The 20,580-nt window shown below is 43.0% G+C and overlaps 1 protein-coding gene across 1 annotated transcript in view; it reads right to left on the reverse strand.

Annotated features, from left to right (window-relative positions):
- LOC120048269 (2-oxoisovalerate dehydrogenase subunit beta, mitochondrial-like) overlaps nt 1-20,580 on the reverse strand; it is an 84,068-nt gene that overhangs the window by 19,478 nt on the left and 44,010 nt on the right. The window contains exon 9 of the mRNA XM_038994112.1: nt 107-193. Coding sequence (XP_038850040.1) covers nt 107-193 — 87 coding nt within the window. The remainder of the gene's footprint in view (nt 1-106; nt 194-20,580) is intronic.

Consider the following 20,580-nt stretch of genomic DNA (forward strand, 5'->3'; position numbering starts at 1 on the left):
GATACCCTACTGTCTATCTGCAATCCATCCCACATCTCACCTCTGAAGGCCTCCTGGGATTCCAATAGAACCCTCTGCATGCATGACCACACACAAACACACTTACTTGCACTGTGGAGCTGATCTCGGCAGCAAAGCCTCCGGTGATTGGAGCCTCGTGACTGATAAGCAACCGTCCGGTCTTGGCCACCGACTGAAAAACACAACACACACAGTCTGATCAATACAGTGTGACATCACCCATAGACAGAATCTATGGTTACTGTACACATAATGTCTCTCCCCAGCCTGCCTGTGGTGTCTAAGGCAAGCATCGTATTATGGTATCATGACAAATGTACAATGAGGTGTATGTACATGATGTACATTTGTATGTACAATGTACATGATTTGAGTATGCAAATACAGTTTGTAGCATGTTCTAACACAGGGGTTCACAACCTTTAACCCGGAGGGACCCCTATTTCACATGTGATACATTTTAGTACAGTTAGTGCAGTCAGACCATGAGTAACAATTTATCACACAATGAATAGCTCCCCGGAGATAATAAATACTCAAACACACACACACACACACACACACACACACCCCCCATTCTAACAGAATTTGGGTAGCATATATTTGTGTGTGCACAAACTAGTGCAGTATTTTCCATATGCGCTGGCCTTCGCTTAAAATAGCTTCAGACTCATAGTTAGCCGGATACCTTTTCCACTTAATTTATTAACTAGGCTTTTTTTCACTTAAAAGTTTCAATTTGATAGCCAGAAAAGTCTATATAGCCTTCTCCCAATAGAATGAACGACATGCATCTTCTAGTGATAGGACAGGCGCCTGTCAGTCATGACAGGGACACTGCTGGTTTGTCGGTGTGCTGTCTGTCCCCCTCTCGGTATCCATGTTATTTTTGTGCGCTCTGGTTGGCTGCAGTTGAATTTATTTTCACGGAGGGAGATCCCATGGGACGTCCCATGTAATGTAAGTGGTAATGATGAGTTGAAATCCACGTAATTATTGTTCTGTTGCCCATTCATTTATTTTCTTTCGGCCTGTTTCAAAGGCCTACTATAGCCAGCCACAGAGTTGGGTACAAAGGCCATTTACTGTGGTTTGATTGACGACCTAACTGCAAGTGTTGACTAGTTTATAAAAGGTGTCGCAATGACTGAATAAAGTCAATCTCCTATTTCCCCATGTTATTCATAAAATATACAATGTAGTTATACTGTATGTCCATGGTATCACATCCGGAGAAGTAAACCAAAGATATTGTTTGTATTTTCCTAGGATAGCCCATGTCGAGACGTGCCAGTGTAGCCTACTGATGGTTTATTTGCGAACGAACGGCTCTTTTTGACCGGATCTTTCAGGTGAACGGAACCGAAACGGTGAGAGAGCCGTTCATTGGGCTCCCTCATTTGCATTCTGGTAGGCTACTACTGCTTTTCGGTAATTATCTGCAGATAAATTAGAAAACATTTGATGAAGATGTTGAATCCTCACTGCATGAACAATAGGTAGTGGAGAGAGAGCCTGATTCTGTTCCAAAACATGATAAAAGAAAAGATTGACGGTTATAAAAGCTAATGTCATGATATTTACAGTGCCTTCAGAAAGTATTCATACCCCTTGACTTATTCCACATTTTGCTGTGTTACAACCTGAATTAAAAATGGATTAAAGGGATTTTTTTCTGGGTAAGTCTCTATAGTACAATATTTGCCCATTATTCAAGCGCTGTCAAATTGATTGTTGAACATTGCTAGACAACCACTTTCAAGTCTTGCAATAGATTTTCAAGACGATTTAGGTCAAAACTTTAACTTGGCCACTCAGGAACATTCACTGTCTTCTTGGTAAGCAATTTTAGTGTTGTTTTGGCCTTGTGTTTTAGGTTATTGTCCTGCTGAAAGGTGAATTAATCTCCCAGTGTCTGATGGAAAGCAGACTGAACCAGTTTTTTCTCTAGGATTTTCCCTGTGCTTAGCACCATTCCATTAATTTTTTTATCCTGAAACTCCCCCAGTCCTTAAAAATTACAAGCATACCCATAACATCACGCAGCCTGCAATATGCTTGAAAATATGGAGAATGTTACTAAGTAATGTGTTGTATTGGATTTGCCCCAAACATAGCACTTTGCATTCAGGCTAGAAAGTGATTTGCTTTGCCACATCTGTGCAGGATTCCTTCTTTTCACTCTGTCAATTAGGTTAGTATTGTGGAGTAACTACAATGTTGTTGATCCATCCTCAGTTTAATGGGTGTGAGAGGGGAAAACTATGTAATCGTTTTAAAATCACAATTGGCCTCATGGTGAAATCCCTTAGCGGTTTCCTTCCTCTCCGGCAACTGAGTTAGGAAGGATGACTGTATCTTTGTTGTGACTGAATGTATTGATATACCATCCAAATTGTAATGAATAACTTCACCATGCTCAAAGGGATATTGAATGTCTGCTTTTATTATTCATACCCATCTACCAATAGGTGCCTTTCTTTGCAAGGCATTGGAAAACCTCCCTGGTATTTGTGGTTGAATCTGTGTTTGAAATTCACTGCTCGACTGAGGGACCTTACCTTATATGTGTGGGGTACAGAGATGAGATTTTCATTCAAATATCATGTTAAACACTATTATTGCACACAGAGTCAATTTGTGACTTTTGAAGCACATTTTTACTACTGAACGTATTTAGCCTTGCCATAGCTGACATTTCAGCTTTCACTTTTTATTAATTTGTAAACATTTCAAAAAGCATAATTCCACTTTGACATTATGGGGTATTGTGTGTAGGCCAGTGACAAAAAAAACTCAATTTAATCCATTTTAAATTCAGGCTGTAACAACAAAATGTGAAAAAAGTCAAGGGGTGTGAATACTTTCTGAAGGCACTGTATATGGTATTATTAAATATATTGATGAAGGCCTAAAGATTTGATTAAAGTGTAGAAACTGGAGTAGTCAACTGTTGCATTCGGTCTAGCAGAGCCCATTTTTAGCACCCGTTTCATTCATATCTGTCGGTCTATTCCAGTGGCGGCTGATGTAAGGAGCTAAAAAAGGATGGGCTCATTGTAATGGCTGGAATGGAATTAATGGAACTGAGTCAAACGTGATTTCCAAAATGTTTGATGTGTTGGATAAAGTTCCATTGATTCCATTCCAGTCATTACAATGAGTCTGTCCTCCTATAGCTCCTCCCACCAGCCTCTGGTCTATTCATGGTTGCCTGACTTTGTATAAAACTGGGAGTGCACAACCTGGCAGGGAGTTTGGTGGTCCATCCCCTGACTTAAATTTTTTTAATAGCATTTTCTTACAATTCTATATTGTTTCTCAACAGGGAATCAATATTTACTAGACGGAAAGCAAACCTTTATTCTCAGGTTTTTTGCCACAATAAACTAAATTGAACGAGTAGACTAGATTTAGTATTTGCCACAGTAAATTACATTTGTACGACTAGTTTTTCTGACTAGATCACTAATCTACCACCTTACCTCAAAGTCCCACCCACAGTGGTTGATTGACAGGTCTGGAACCCTACCAACTGACTCACAAACATCCTGACAATCCCACCCACAGTGATCGATTGACAGGCCAAACTGCTAAAGGGATACCAATTTACAAAAAGACACATTGTTTCCTTACCCTGAGTGTCCACAGCAGTAGAGCCAATACTATACATATTTGAAAAACAAACATCATTGTGGCAATTCATATATTGCAGGACAACTGTAAATATGACTAATCTTAAGAGAAGACAGGATTAATGTTAAAAAAAGGTTCTTATTTAGAAAAGTCATGATCATATAAGCCTAGGCAATATCCAAAACGACTAACACATTGCATTCATACAGGCACTTTTATTTTAAGTCACGTCTTTCTTCTCAATACCACAACTAATTTTACAAATCTGGGAGGTAAAGTTGTTAAAGTATTCAATAATGTACCCGTTTATTTCGGATGGAATCAAGGCATTATAATGTACCAGAGGCCACCAAAATAGGACTCGTACTTCAAAAGAAATTCACTGGGGGCATACCCCCCCAGCCCAGAACTCCCTTGCTATGCCATGTACTTAGGGAAAACACTGACAGTGTGTGGGGGGTTAGCGGTAAAGTGCTGAAGGTGCTCTGTAAGGGGAGTGGGCGTATCACATACCACTGCTCTGCCATATCACTGTTCACAAGGGGGAATGAGACGGGGGTCTTAAACAGGGGGCTACTTATGTTATTGTGGGGTGACATCACTGTGTAGGGTAGTGTGAAACTCTATGCTATGGAAACATACAGGCTAGCTAAGCGTCGCTTTCATACTCCTAATTTTAAGTCTCTTGTGCTTTCTTTCAGGGACTCTTGTCAATTGTTTCCATAAATTCATCAACCGAATAATTGCTTCTCATCAGAAACTGGGTCAGATCATATTTGGATTACAATTTCATTATCTAATTGACTAGATAAGATACAACCTTTGAAAAACACACGGTTCAAAGTATTGTGCAAATCAAAGCTCAACAAAGGACAATATCAGGGGTTGGAACATTTTCAGGGAGCAGAACCAAAAAACTGAAAATATATATTTTTTTTTCAAGGAACAGAATCAGAACCTGGAACAAAGGTGAACCATACTGTTCCGGAACAGAACCGTTACTTTAAAAGCTTGGGAACCGCTTAATAAAAGGTATTTCACGTGCCACAACGTTTCCAGTCCTACAAAAAAAACACAAACAAAGCGCATATTCAAAGCCCTCACTCTGTCACTCAGAACATCATTCAAGTGTCTGCCTACAAGCTGAAAATCTTTGCCATTGTGTGTGCGCGTGCTTTTAGGCTACCTGACCCTCCGAAGCATAGGCTACTGTACAAGCATGATTCAGAAGATAGGGAGAGAGATTTGAAATTAGTTAGAGAAGCATGAACTTTTTCAATGCTAGTTAGGGATACTATAGGCCTAGTTATCACGTTTCACATTGGATTTATTAACTACAAAAAAGTGTTTTTAATTCTGGTGCCGCTCTGCACACACAAGCTTCTTAGCTAGCTAGCTCGCTTGCTTAAGCTTGTTAGCTAGCTAGCTCAAAAGGACATTCAAAGTTCCTCCATAGAAGACACTCCTCCTAGAGAGAATTCTGTGGGCCTAATTCAAATAGTGCATGTCATAACAAGATGCCCCGTTCTTCAAGCCTCTTCTCAGCACTCTCCCCCTCTTTCACCACCCGCAAAATTGCTGTCGCATCTTGCACCATAGTATACGTGTCTGTCCATCATGCATGTAAACAACTAGCTTGCCTGCTCAATCCTCACCGACTGGTTAAGTAATTTAATTAGTTAAATGTAAAAAAATCCACAAGTTAAAAAATGACTTTTTTGTGTGGTTCGAACCGGATCAGAACTTTATTTTGCTGGTTGGAACAGTGGAATGGAACGAACAGTATGTTTGCATGGCCAGGCTTTGCTTGCATGGCCAGGCTTTGTGTGGTATGGCTGTTGGAGAGCAGTAGGATGCTACTGGGGTTTGATTTAAGCTGGTAGGTCACGAGCTGGATGACATGCTGAGAGAGGCTGTTCATCTGGCTTTACTGTAAACCCTACTTTACAGCAGCAGCAGGACGAAGAATAGGTTGCGGTGGAGGAGGAAGATGCAACAGAGCACAACAGACCACAGCGTATAACTAACACTATCGTATAGTCTGATCTCATCCAAACCTCGTCTGTCTCTCCTTAACTCCATCGTCTCCAAATCACATCGCTCTATCCTCAATAGATTATATCCGTACTCTTGATTAGGAGACAAATACCGGTATAGCAATTATAATTGACAGAAGTACAGTTAGCTACTCCATCAATCCAGGCTGTAAAAACCTGCTAGTGTTGTGTGGTAGTAATGGATTGGTTCAGCTGAAGTGTTTCTATTGGATCGTGCAGCCCTGAGCGAAATTCCTTCTCCGGTTTGGAATGAGAATATTGTTTCCACAGAGATAATGGACTACACAGACAAAGCTGTGATTCCCTCATTCCCCTATACAAGAGGGTCTACTGCTGGCATGTGACACACTGCAACTAGAACAGACAGGAGGAAAAGTATCACCTGGCTCCTCCACCTTCTAAACCACTTGGCAAGTGAACTCCCAATGTATCACAACATGCCCTATCTGCAATACCTTTGAGTAAGCGCCGCAGCTTATATACAGCTTTATTTTTCATTTGGTATGGAGACTCCTGACGTCACTCAAAACATACCCTAGAAATACGCAACACATGGATATAGAAAGACACAAAACGATAGCTTCATTTGCTTACACCAAAGGACCACAGATACAGTATCGGAACCAAAAGGGTTCTGGGCGTCGCTGATGTTAAAGAGGCTGGTTGAGCGTTTGTTTACGTCGCTGGGGTCCCTGGTTTGGTTGCGACACACTGACTCGGTCAGAGACCACATACTAATATGGGGCTCTCACCATGACAGTCTCCAGAGTCAACCTATTGGAAGAATGCCTGCTTTGACAGCCATGGCATTTCTAGGCATGGCACTCCGGTTGAGAGTAGGACTGTCCAATCACTCATATTGTGTGATCAGGAATACATTTTTGTCCCATCCCTTTAAAATAATAATTTCAATTATATTTGTATCCTTGTCTACTGAGCTTGAGTAACTGACTACCAGGTGAAATACCATAAAACTACCTTTTTCACATAAAAAAACACAGCACCGCAGGCTATATCATTTTGCTATAAAGGGATGGAAATTGGGAGAACCAGATGGTAACGGTGCCTGGCTAAAATGTAACGCAGATAGCAAATCAGGCAAGGGGTGAGAGAGGGCACCAATATCATGGTGTGACATGTTACGGAATATGACTCACAGGTAGATGAATAAGTGAGGCTACCGCCAAATTGCCTGCAGCTAAAAATGACCCCAGTCCTCCTGCTTGTTGTCACACACGCAGACAGAGAGAGAGAGATTGTGTTTAAATAAGCGTTTCACTTCACCCCTAAACACTAGGGGCTGCCTCTATCTCAGTGCCAGGAGTGGAGCTGCATACCATACTCCAACACAAGCACATTCTTCAGATGCCTCTGACAAAGGCAGCAGCGCTGTTATTTCAATATCGTGAGATAGAATTTCACCCCCCGGGGGCCAGGGAATCGAATGACCCATTTAGTAATCACACTCCAAATGCCTTCTGGATTTTCTGCACTAATAGGTGGGACGGTGGTTTGGGAAAGCCTGTCCCTTGCCGACGGGTGTGATTGTGACTGTGATTCCAGTGCATGCTGTGATAATAATGGACAAGACAAAATGTAGCTATTCACATCTGGCCCACACAGCAGGAGTATTGCTGAATGTAAAGCAGGGGTGCCCAAAATGTTGGGACTATGTGGGCTAAATAGGAATATGAGAACCAGGTGAGGCTTGGGTCAAGATTATGTGAGATCACACTCTTAATAGTCACAAATGTAATAAAAGAAACACTATCAGATTCAAACTGAGGAGTATTCCAGCTCCCAGATCTCTTGCCTCAAATGCTAGATCATACCCAGCAATCTTTTGTCATGAAGAAACTGACATTTTATTGTGAGGTCGACCGTTTAAAGCTACAATCACTGCTTATGTGTTTGGATAAAGATTTTGTGGGACAGACAAAAAACTATGGAGAAGAAACGGCTCATCTCCATCTGATCTCTACTTTTCTCTCAACCTGAAAGAAGACAGACGGACATATTTGAGTCTGTCCATTTTCCTTCTACTTGTTTTGTGTCTTCTACTCGCTCGTGCGCCCGCGTCTTCCGTCCTCGTCTTCCATCCGCCCGCCAGCCCCCCCAGCCGGTCCCCCGCCTGTCTGCCTGCGTCTTCCGTCTGTCTGCGCCTGCCTGTGTCTTCCGTCTGTCTGCGCCTGCCTGTGTCTTCCGTCTGTCTGCGCCTGCCTGTGTCTTCCGTCTGTCCCACGTCTTCCGCCCTGCCGGTCCCCCGCCTGTCTGCCCACCTGCGTCTTCAGTCTGTCTAACCGCGCCTTCCGCCCTGCCGGTCCGCCCCCCCCGCGCCTATCGGCTGGTCCTCCCCCCACCTGTCGGTCGGTCCGCCCCACGCCTTTTCTTCGTATTCCATTTATCAGTGTCCCGTCTGTCTCGCTCTCTCAGTGTCTGGCACACAACACTTTTAAAAAAAGGGCAAATACCATTGCGGCTGCTGTGAGACGTCAGCTTATTTTTATAATATTTAACTAGGCAAGTCAGTTAAGAACAAATTCTTATTTACAATGATGGCCTAGGAACAGTGGCTTAACTGCCTTGTTCAAGGGCAGAACGACACATTTTTACCTTGTCAGCTCGGGGATTCAATCTAGCAACCTTTCGGTTACTAGTCCAACGCCCTAACCACTAGGCTACCTGCCGCCCCAAATACTGCTGGCCGCAACACTGGCACTGTCCTACTCACTCATCTCAAATCACTGCCTCACCCAGGGGACAGGGATGGGCCAGACACTTTTCTTGGACACACACACAATGACAGTAGTGTACTCATTTACTCAAACATAGTAATTGTGGCCGGACCTTTAACCATGACTCTTCCTCTTCAGAGGAGCCAGTGACCATTTCTCAGTAGCACACTACCTATTTATTTCACTCATCAAAACCATTCTTTCATGTTGGTGAACATGGACCCAATGTCGTAATGTCAAGTTGCCTTATATAGACAGTGGTGGAGTCACGGCAGAAGGCCCAAATATGAGCAGTAGGCTTTTTCCACATGAGAATTATACGCTTGGAGCAACGAGAGCACACGAACATGCCATGAATATCACTGTACACTCCAGCCTGACAAAAACAGGCATGCATACTGACAAGAGGCTTTCATTGCTACGCGTTATCTACTTGGACAGTGGCCTGATGAGTCAATGTGTGTGTGTGTGTGTGAGAGAGAAGACAGAGAAGGAGAGGGAGATGATGAGGAGAGGAAGAGTGGATTAGAGTGTGTGTGATGCGTGTAATCAAGACTCAAGTAGAACTTTCAAAAACCTCTGAGACGATGAGTACGGAGCTAGGAGGCTGGACGATAAATCTCCGCTCCACCTCCTATATGAAAGAGTAACGAGCGAGAAGAGGACGGACATTGGGGAAATATGGAGAAATTAAAATAAGAGGAAAGAAAGCATGAAAGAGGAGAGGGAAAGGAAGGGAAATCTGAGAAAAGCGATGAAAGGCAGAAATGGATGGAGGAGTGTAGAAGGTAGGCAGAGTTGGGTGATGGTGAGAACCCAGAGTCAGTCAGGTGGATGCGGGGTTGAGCAGAAAAGAGGAGCGCAGAGAGAGAGTCAGAGTGGTGTATGGTGGGAAAGAGGTTAATGTCCTCTCTGGAAAATATGGAAGACTTAAAAGAAAGGGATGAAAGGGGAGAGAGGAGGGGGAAGGAAGGGAAGAGAGAAAGAAGAGATGACAGAAAGAGGGTGGCAAGAGAGCGTGAGAAAATAGAAATGGAATTGAATGGATGTCCATTGTAGTCATTCTATTTCAATAGGTGGGACAGAGGGGTTAATGTCCACTCTGGGTCTGTCGCGTCGCAGTCCCGGGCCTGGGAGTAGGAAGGTCCTGGCCATTGGGTGGCGACAGTGGTGGCTGCACTTTAATGCTCATTGTGCTGCAGGGCTGTCATTAACCCGGGCCCGCTCGCTGGAGAGGGAATGTCATGTTTACAGGCGTTCCCATACACACCCAACATAACGAGCAGCGCTCAGCTTCACTCTACTCTGCCTTGGAGTCCCAGGCCATGCAGCCTACGCTCGTCCCAACCACACTACCACCAGCCAACATGCAGCCAGCTAACCCAGTAGCACAGCCTTCAGGCTTGTGTCCACTCAGTCCAACTCTGCCTCAGGGTCACTGGGTCCACTCATACAGACACGGTTGTAGGCTAAAATTCCTCTTTCGAATAGAAACTTGCCAGGAAATCAATTGTTGCAGTTGAACCTCGACTGACTGACAGTTCTATTATTGCCCAAGGCCTGCCAATATTGCAACTCCACACGCTACACCTTTTCTGAGTTCAGTTCAAATCGATTTCATGGCTACTTTGAAAACCTTCAGAAGCCGATATTGATGTCTGCAGGAAAGCAGAATGAAAGAGACACAAAGTACAACCCCAAACTGATCATGGACTCTCCCTCTGTAGGACTGTGTGCAGTCAGAGAAGCGAACAAACACTGCGGTTGAGTGGTACAGAAGAAATCAATGTCTTTCATATTGCCAAAAGTCCAACACAATAAGTTGTATATATTAGGAGAAACATTTTGGAAAATGGACAAGTGAGATCTAGCCTATACTTCACATGGCTAAGAAAGTACATAAATAGCAGGGTTGACAACAAAACCCAGCACACACGCTACACACAAAAAAAACATCCCGGGAGAGTCGCCAGAGCACCTGCAAGAAGCTCCCAGCGTTTCCCCCCAACCCTTCTCTTCCACAGGGCACTCCGTCAAAACCCCGGGACAAGAAGTGAAGATGGTGAACCCTGCAACCAGCGAGGAGTTGTGGCCCCTTTGGACTTTGAGTTGCCCTGCCCACCCAAAAATCGCCACCGCCGGGTCCTAACTCACACCACCGCCTTGAGATCGCAATGACAAATGGTAGTCGCGGCGCAGCTTGGCCTTGTTACTCAGTCCTTTTAAGTGGCGCTGCACGATTAGCGAGAGGGGTGAGTGGGAGGCCAGTTAAAAGCACAGAGAGTGGGAGGAAAATGTTTCAGGCACTGGGCCCTTGTCCAAGCCTGCCTACAGAGAGAGGAGTTAGGACACCAGGAGAGACCTCAGACAGAAATAACTCCCGACATCCCATAAAAGCCCATTAAACCCAATTACACTACCTTTCTGCCCTTAAACCATAATGCCATCAACAACTCGGAGCACAGGCCCTAGGACCTGACGAACAGCTCTGATAGGGCATGAGCAGTGGTCTGTAAACGTTGGGAAATGTAACAAAGGGGGAGTTTAACTTGTGTCATATGATCACGTTCTCTGTAGCCGATGTGAGTAAGACCTTTAAACAGGTTAACATTCTCAAGGCAGCAGGGCCAGACGGATTACCAGGACGCGTGCTCAGAGCATGCGCTGACCAGCTGGAAAGTGTCTTCACTGACATTTTCAACATCTCTCGGACCCAGTCTGTAATACCTACGTATTTCAAGCAAACCACCATAGTCCCTGTGCCTAAGAATGCCAAGGTAACCTGTCTGAATGACTACCGCCTCATAGCACAAAATGTTCTGATAGGTCGGTCATAGGTCGGTCATAGCTCACAGTTCCCTCAAAGCTCATTACTAAGCTAAGGACCCTGGGACTAAACACCTCCCTTTGCAACTGGATCCTGGACTTCCTGAGGGGCCGGCTTAACAGCTTCTACCCCCCAAGCTATGAGACTCCTTAACAGCTAATCAAATGGCTACCTGGACTATTTGCATTGTCCCGTCCCCCACCCCCATATTTACACTACTGCTACTCTGTTTATTATCTATGCATAATCACTTTACCTCTACCTACATGTACATACCACCTCAATTACCTCAACTAACCTGTGCCCCCTGCACCGGTACCCCCTGTATATAGCCTCGCTACTGCTAATTTTATTGTTGCTCTTTAATTATTTGCTATTTTTCTATTTTCTTATTTATTTTTTACTTTATTTTAGTAAATAGTTGAACAATTAAGGGCTTGTAAGTAAGCATTTCACTGTAAGGTCTATTGTTGTATTCGGCGCATGTGACAAATACAATTTTATTTGAACGTCCCCTGTTAAACAACAGAGCATTCCCTCCCTGTCCCTCTCCCTCTCGCTCTCTCTGAGGCCGTGCTGGACCCTGGATCCCAGTACCATCCTCATGACTAACAACCCTGTCTCTCTCTCACTATTTTTTCCACTCAGGCCTGCTGCTACCAGTCCATGCTCCAAGCTGACCTTAATCTGTACAGACCCTTATCCAATAGTTTCCTATCGCCGAGTGGAAAACTGACGACCCAGCAGCCCATCAAATGTTTAGTGGCTTACGCTTTCACAGGTTCAATCTCAAGAGAACACCATCAGCCCCTGCTGTAAGTGCTGGTTGTGCCAATTTATGAAAACAAAAACTGGGAAAACACATCAGTGGAGTGGGGAATTGGTGGCTCATTATTGACCAGGCCTTTTCTCCATCACTGTGTGTGTGTGCATCTTTCCCAATGTGTGCATCTGTAAGGTGCCAATGGCTGTGCATCACTCACTTGTATACAGTAGGGTTGTCTCACAGCACCCACACTGACTGTATGTCATGTCAACCCTGACCGTAAGCTTCCTCAGTGGCCAGTTAGACCACTTTAGATTCAATCTGCACCACATCCCTGAATTCCTCCAGGAAAAAGTGACTCCAAAGAAAGGATAAAGAGCCCCTTGTTCCTCTCACCCTTTTTTTAATGCCTGTGTGTGGATTTAGCAAATGTAAGCCTGGCCTCCGCTAGAAGGTGACACAGAGAGGAATTCTAGAAATCTCCAGTGCCGAGGAGAGGAATGTAGAACACTGGCTGCAGCCTGGAAAGTCAATGGGAAAGCAGTGTGATTGAGTGATAGAGGAAAATGTGATGAGAGGGAGCCTGAATGAAGAGATGCAGATCAAGAGACCATATTAATCTCACAGTGTTGAAACAAAGGCAGTAAAAATCTAATCAAGAATGGGCTAAATTATGGATAATAACTTTATTTCACCTGAATAAGTCCCTGTAGTCTGAAAAACTCCTCACCCGTCCACCACAGGCCTATGCCTCTGGCAGTGTCGGGTTACACCATAATTTCACCAGGCAGCGAGCGATAGAGCCACCACCGAAAAACAACCATGAGTCATTTTCCACTGATATAACCGCCGAAACATCACCACAGTAAGGACACATGACAAAGTTATGACATACTGGCCAATAAGCACGCAACCCCACTAGGCCAGACCAGAGCATGTGTTAATATTGTAATTACAGACATTGGCTTCAACAATAAATATGTAGGAGCCAGCCCCAAAACCACTGGGCTCTTTCTTCGTGTGACATTTTCTCTAGTGATTGTTTCCAGGGCCTTTCGGCCTATGACGAACCAAAGATATTATACAATAAGTGCGACCGAGTAAGGAGATACAGGCTCTAACCTTGGGCCTGCCAGGGGAGAGCATCTGCTAATCATTAGCTGCCAGCTGGATTAGCAAAACAAACTGAAAGCTGGTCACATAACCGGATATCCCAGATCCGCTCAATGTACGTGCATAATGCTCATACTGGACACGGGGCATTTAAACTCAGCTGCTCTTCAGAAGCAAAAAGGACGCAAAGAGAGAAATAACTCAAAAGCTAAAAGACCTATAGGACATAGCCATGACTTTCGGGTTGAAGGCTCCATCAGATTGGCCCTCTCAGGGGCCGGACCCATAGGAACCAAATATCCGGCATGCCAATTCTGACCGTGCACCTGGGACCACAGGTCTCTGAGCAACGGGAGTTGTCACGGGTCCCCGCCTAAAAAACAAAATGATCTCTGTGAACCAAGGTTGCTTGGGCCAACGGGGAGCCACAAGAAATCAAAAACAAGCTCTCCAGGCACAACCAGCTCCACAGGGGGAAATGCGTAAAGGAGGGGCCGAGGATACTGGTGCACCAGTGCATCCGTTTCCAAAGAAGCGCTCAGGTCTTTGAGAGAAACAGACAAAGCGTGCTTCTTTGTGATGTGTAAAGATCTACGTTGGCCCTGCCAAATATTCCACATATCTGGGAGACCACCCAGGGAGAGAGAGGGCCCCCCCTGGATAGAAGATCTGTACAAGAGTTGAGGCAACTGGGGAAGCGAGAGCATGTGCGCACTGCTCCACAGCAAATGGGAAGACCGAGTCCCTCACAGTCTGTTGATGTATGCCACCACCGCCATGAACATTGCCGGTTCTGACCAGCACAAGCCGGCCCGACAAAGGTGGGAGGAAGTGCCTGAGCACCAGATATGATAGGAGCTTTAGGTAATGCATACGCAGTGTACTCCGTGCCACTGTCCATAACCCCCGAATTGAGTTGCTATCTAACAGTGCAACCCACCCTTAGGGGGGGGGTTGACGTGATCCCCCTGCAGGGCACAACTGAACCCATGGGAGCCCACTTGGCCTGTAGGCCCGACGTGGACACCCAAAGATATTGGTTTAAGCTGTGGGATGAGACTAGGTGAGCAACTAGCACTCTGCACAGGAAAGGCTACAACAATAGCCCTAGGGGGAGGGCTTCTATCACAGAAGCCATCATCCCCAGTAGGCATAGGCACTGGCAAAAAAAGCACTGCGTGATGCAGCTGAAATTAGGCTAATCAGAGCCAGAATCTGGACACACCCAATGGAGAGAAAAGCGTAATTCGTGTGCGAGTCTCACTGGAGAATGGAATGCGGTGAGATTAAGTCTGACAGCTTTTTTCTGGTTTCCTATCAAGCCTAGAGACACAGCTTGAAGAGTACCAGTCAAAACTGTAGACTCATTTCTCTGTATATATCAATGATGTTGCTCTTGCTGCGGGCGATTCCCTGATCCACCTCTACGCAGACGACGCCATTCTGTATACTTCTGGCCCTTCCTTGGACACTGTGCTATCTAACCTCCAAACGAGCTTCAATGCCATACAACACTCCTTCCGTGGCCTCCAACTGCTCTTAAACGCTAGTAAAACCAAATACATGCTTTTCAACCGTTCGCTGCCTGCACCCGCACGCCCGACTAGCATCACCACCCTGGACGGTTCCGACCTAGAATATGTGGACATCTATAAGTACCTAGGTGTCTGGCTAGACTGCAAACTCTCCTTCCAGACTCATATCAAACATCTCCAATTCAAAATCAAATCTAGAGTCGGCTTTCTATTTCGCAACAAAGCCTCCTTCACTCACGCCGCCAAACTTACCCTAGTAAAACTGACTATCCTACCGATCCTCGACGATGTCATCTACAAAATAGCTTCCAATACTCTACTCAGCAAACTGGATGCAGTTTATCACAGTGCCATCCGTTTTGTTACTAAAGCACCTTATACGACCCACCACTGCGACCTGTATGCCCTAGTCGGCTGGCCCTCGCTACATGTTCGTCGTCAGACCCACTGGCTCCAGGTCATCTACAAGGCTATGCTAGGTAAAGTGCCGCCTTATCTCAGTTCACTGGTCACGATGGCTACACCCACCCGTAGCACGCGCTCCAGCAGGTGTATCTCACTGATCATCCCTAAAGCCAAAACCTCATTTGGACACCTTTCCTTCCAGTTCTCTGCTGCCTGCGACTGGAACGAATTGCAAAAATCTCTGAAGTTGGAGACTTTTATCTCCCTCAACAACTTTAAACATCTGCTATCCGAGCAGCTAACCGATCGCTGCAGCTGTACATAGTCCATCGGTATATAGCCCACCCAATTTACCTACCTCACCCCCCATACTGCTTTTATTTATTTACTTTTCTGCTCTTTTGCACACCAGTATCTCTACTTGCACATGATCATCTGATGATTTATCACTCCAGTGTTAATCTGCTAAATTGTAATTATTCGATTTATTGCCTACCTCCTCATGCCTTTTGCACACATTGTATATAGATTCTCTTTTTTTCTACCATGTTATTGACTTGTTTATTGTTTACTCCATGTGTAACTCTGTGTTGTTGTCTGTTCACACTGCTATGCTTTATCTTGGCCAGGTCGCAGTTGCAAATGAGAACTTGTTCTCAACTAGCCTACCTGGTTAAATAAAGGTGAAATAAAAAAATAAAAATAAAAAGTTGACACCTACTCATTCCAGGGTTTTTCTTTATTTTTACTATTTTCTACATTGTAGACATCAAAACTATGAAATAACATATGGAATTATGTAGTACCCCCAAAAAAGTGTTAAACAATTCAAAATATATTTTATATTTGAGATTCTTCAAAGTAGCCACCCTTTGCCTTGATGACCGCTTTGCACACTCTTGGCATTCTCTCAACCAGCTTCATGAGGTAGTCACTTGGAATGCATTTCAATTAACAGGTGTGTCTTAAGTTGTGGAATTTCTTTCCTTCTTAATGCGTTTTAGCCAAATCAGTTGTGTTGTGACATGGTAGGGGTGGTTTACAGAAGGTAGTCATATTTGGTAAAAGACCAAGCCCATATTATGGCAACAAGTTTTGATGTTTCCACTATTATTCTACAATGTAGAAAATAGTACAAATAAAAAGAAAAACCCTTGAATGAGTAGCTGTTTTAAAACTTTTGACCGGTAGTGTACCTATGCTGCAGAGGATAAGTTCATTAGAGTTACCTGCACCTCAGATTGCAGCCCAAATAAATGCTTCAGAGAGTTCAAGTAACAGACATCTCAACATCAACTGTTCAGAGGAGACCACGTGAATCAGGCCTTCATGGTCGAATTGCTGCCAAGAAACCACTTTGTTTAACACTTTTTTGGTTACTACATGATTCCATGTGTTATTTCATAGTGTTGATGTCTTCACTATTAATCTACAATGTAAATAATTGTGCAAATTAAGAAAAACCCTTGAATGAGTAAATGTGTCCAAACTTTTGACTGGTACTGTATGTGTGTGTGTGAGTGTAACACTGCCTAGCCAGTCGACTGTAATAACCGGCGGCTTGTGAGTATTCTGAATTCATAGACTGAGTGCTTTCTGAAGACACCTACAGTGCCTTCAGAAAGTATTCATAACCCTTGACTTATTCCACTTTGTTGTGTTACAGCCTGAATTTAAAATATATTCAATATTTGTTTCTCACATACATACACCCCCCCCATAATGACAAAGTGAAAACATGTTTTTAGAAATGCTAGAAATACAGAAATATATCATTTACATAAGTATTCACACCCCTGAGTCAGCGATTACAGTTGAGTCTACAAGAGCTTTCAATACCTGGATTAGAGGTCGACCGTTTATGATTTTTCAACGCTGATACCGATCAGACCATTTGTGTGTGTGTGCGCGTGTGTGTGCGTGCATGCACGCATAAATACACGCACGCATGCGTACACGCATACACACATACATGCATGCACACGCATACATATATACACACATACATATATACACACACACACACTTGTAATGACAATTAAAACAATACTGAATGAACAAATGAACACTTATTTTAACTTAATATAATACATAAATAAAATCAATTTAGTCTCAAATAAATAATGAAACATGTTAAATTTGTTTAAATAATGCAAAAACACAGTGTTGAAGAAGAAAGCAAAAGTGCAATATGTGCCATGTAAAAAAAGCTAACGTTTAAGTTCTTTGCTCCGAACATGAGAACATATTAAAGCCGGTGGTTCCTTTTAACATGAGTCGTCAATACTCCCAGTTAAGAAGTTTTAAGTTGTAGTTATTATAGGAATTATGACGTGTCGACGATTTATATCTATACCATTTGTATTTCATATACCTTTGACTATTGGATGTTCTTATAGGCACTTTATTATTGCCAGCCTAATCTCTGGAGTTGATAGGCTTGAAGGCATAAACAGTGCTGTGCATCAAGCATTGCTAAGAGCTCCTGGCAAACGCTGTAAAGTGCTGTTTGAATGGAATGCTTACGAGCCTGCTGCTGCCTACCACCGCTCAGTCAGACTGCTCTATCAAATCAGACTTAATTATAATATAATAAACACACAGAAATACGAGTCTTTGGTCATTAATTCTGTAAAATACGGAAACTATCATTTCGAAAACAAAACGTTTATTCTTTCAGTGAAATACGGAACCATTCTGTATCTTATCGAACTGTTGGCAACCTTAAGTCTAAATGTTGCTGTTACATTGCACAACATTCAATGTTATGTCATAATTATGGAAAATGTTGGCAAATTAATTATGGTCTTTGTTAGAAAGAAATGGTCTTCACACAGTTCGCAACGAGTAAAGCGGCCCAAACTGCTGCATATACCCTGACTCTGCTTGCACTGAACGCAAAAGAAGTGACACAATTGCCCTAGTTTATATGGCCTGCTAAGATTAATTGATTTTAACTAAATATGCAGGTTTAAAAAAAATAACTTCTGTGTATTGATTTTAAGAAAGGCATTGATGTTTATGGTTTGGTACATTTATGCAACAATTGTGCTTTTTTCGCGAATGCGTTTTTGTTAAAATCACCACCCGTTTGTAGGCTGTGATTCGATGAGAAATTAACAGGCACCGCATTGATTATATGCAACATAGCACAAGCTAGTTAACCTAGTAATATCATCAACCATGTGTAGTTAACTAGTGATTATGTGAAGATTGATTGTTATTTATAAGATAAGTTTAATGCTAGCTAGCAACTTACCTTGGCTCCTTGCAGCCACAAGGTCCTTTTGACGCTGCACACACGTAACAGGTGGTCAGCTTGCCACACAGTCTCCTCGTGGATTGCAATGTAATCGGTGTCCAAAAAGGCTGATTACCGATTGTCATGAAAACTTGAAATCGGCCATGCCGATTAAATCGGTCGACCTCTAACCTGGATTGTGCAAAATGTGGCCATTATTCTTTTCAAAATTCTTCAAGATCTGTCAAATTGGTTGTAGATCATAGCTAGACGACAATCTATGGCAAGACCTGGAAATAGTTAAGTAGATTTAAGGTAAAACTGTAACTCGGCCAATCAGGAACATTCACTGTCTTTTGGTAAGCATATATGGTGTAGATTTGGCCTTGTGTTTTAGCTTATTGTCCTGCTGAAAGGGGAGTTTCCTCTAGGATGTTGCCTGTGTTTAGCTCCATTTGGTTCATTTTATCTCCTGAAAAACTCCAGTCCTTAACGATCACAAGCATACCGATAACATGATCCAGCCACCACTATGCTTAAAACATATGGAGAGTGGTATTCAGTAATGTGCTGTGTTGGATTTTCCCCAAACATAGCACTTTGTATTCAGGACAAAAAGTGAATTGCTTTGGCACATTTTTTTGCAGTATTACTTTAGTGCCTTGTTGCAAACAGGATGCATGTTTTGGAATATATAAATTTCTGTACACACTTCTTTTCACTCCGTCAATTAGGTTTGTATCGTGGAGTAACTACAATATTGTTGATCCATTCTCAGTTTTCCCCTCTCACACCCATTAGCTATGTAATTGAAATCTCTGAGCAGTTTCCTTCCTCTCCGGCAACTGAGTTAGGAAGGACGCCTGTATCTTTGTAGTGACTGGATGTATTAATACACCATCCAAAGTGCAATTAATAACTTCCCCATGCTCAAAGGGATATTCAATGTCTGCTCTTAATTATTATTATTTTTTTTTAAACACATCTACCAAAAGGTGCCCTTCTTTGCAAGGCATTGGAAAACCTCCCTGGTATTTGTGGTTGAATCTGTGCCTGAAATTCACTGCTTGACTGAGGGACCTTACAGATAATTGTATGTCTGGGGTACAGAGATAAGGTAGTCATTAAAGAAAAATCATGTTAAACACTATTATTGCACACAGAGTCCATGCAACTTGTGACTTATGCCTACTTCTACTACTGAACTTATTTAGGCTTGCCATAACAAAGGGGTTGAATAATTGACAAGACATTTTAGCTTTTCATTTTTAATTAACTTGTAAAACTGTAACAAAATTAAATTTCCACTTCTACATTATGTGGTATTGTGTGTAGACCAGTGACACAACATATCTATTCAACCAATTTTAAATTCAGGCTGTAATGTGGAAAAAGTCAAGGGGTGTGAATACATTCTGAAGGCACTGTATATGGTATTATTAAATATATTTATATTAGGCCTACTGATTTGATTAAAGTGTCGAAATTGGAGTAGTCAACTGTTGTGTTCGGTGTAACAAAGCCCATCGCAATTTAATCAATTTTAAATTCTAGCTGTAACAACAAAATATGGAAAAAGTCAATGGGTATGAATACTTTCTGGATGCACTGTAAGCATAGAACGGGGGTAAAGGCTTGACTGTTTTTCGGAACCAGGAAATACCGGCTGCACCAGCCGTCCTGGATCCGACATAAAAAAAACACTGATTGCCCACGCCTGGAGACGAGAGGATATTACCTTCCTTTAAAACGGGCACTGAATCCACGGAACAGCTGAGGTGATGACCCTGCAGAAGCGTGGGGAACGCGCAACAAATTGTAGCCTGTGCCCAAAATCAAAGTTTAGTCACGTACAAAGATTTGCAGATGTTATCGCAAGGGAAGCGAAATGTTTGTGTTTCTAGCTCCGAAAGTTCAGTAATACAATACACACATAATCCAAAAAGTTAAAAGAAATTAAGAAATATCAGAATGAGCAATGTCCAGAATATAAATATATTCTACCCAGGATAATTACACGATGTTATGTTTGTAAATTGGTTTCCAATTCAGTTTGACTGAGAAACCAATAAAAACTCATCCAGAACATTCCCTATTGATCCCCCACCCTTCCAAATGCCTCCCACTCACATCACTTTGAGGAAGATTTTAACTCACTTAACCCCAAAAGTTTTCACCATCATTGTAAAGCCCTAGTTATATAGTTGCCTTGACAAAGTAATTTCTGAAGATGATTATATATTT

The sequence above is a fragment of the Salvelinus namaycush genome, chromosome 5, assembly GCF_016432855.1.
Source record: "Salvelinus namaycush isolate Seneca chromosome 5, SaNama_1.0, whole genome shotgun sequence".
Taxonomy (NCBI): Eukaryota; Metazoa; Chordata; class Actinopteri; order Salmoniformes; family Salmonidae; genus Salvelinus; species Salvelinus namaycush.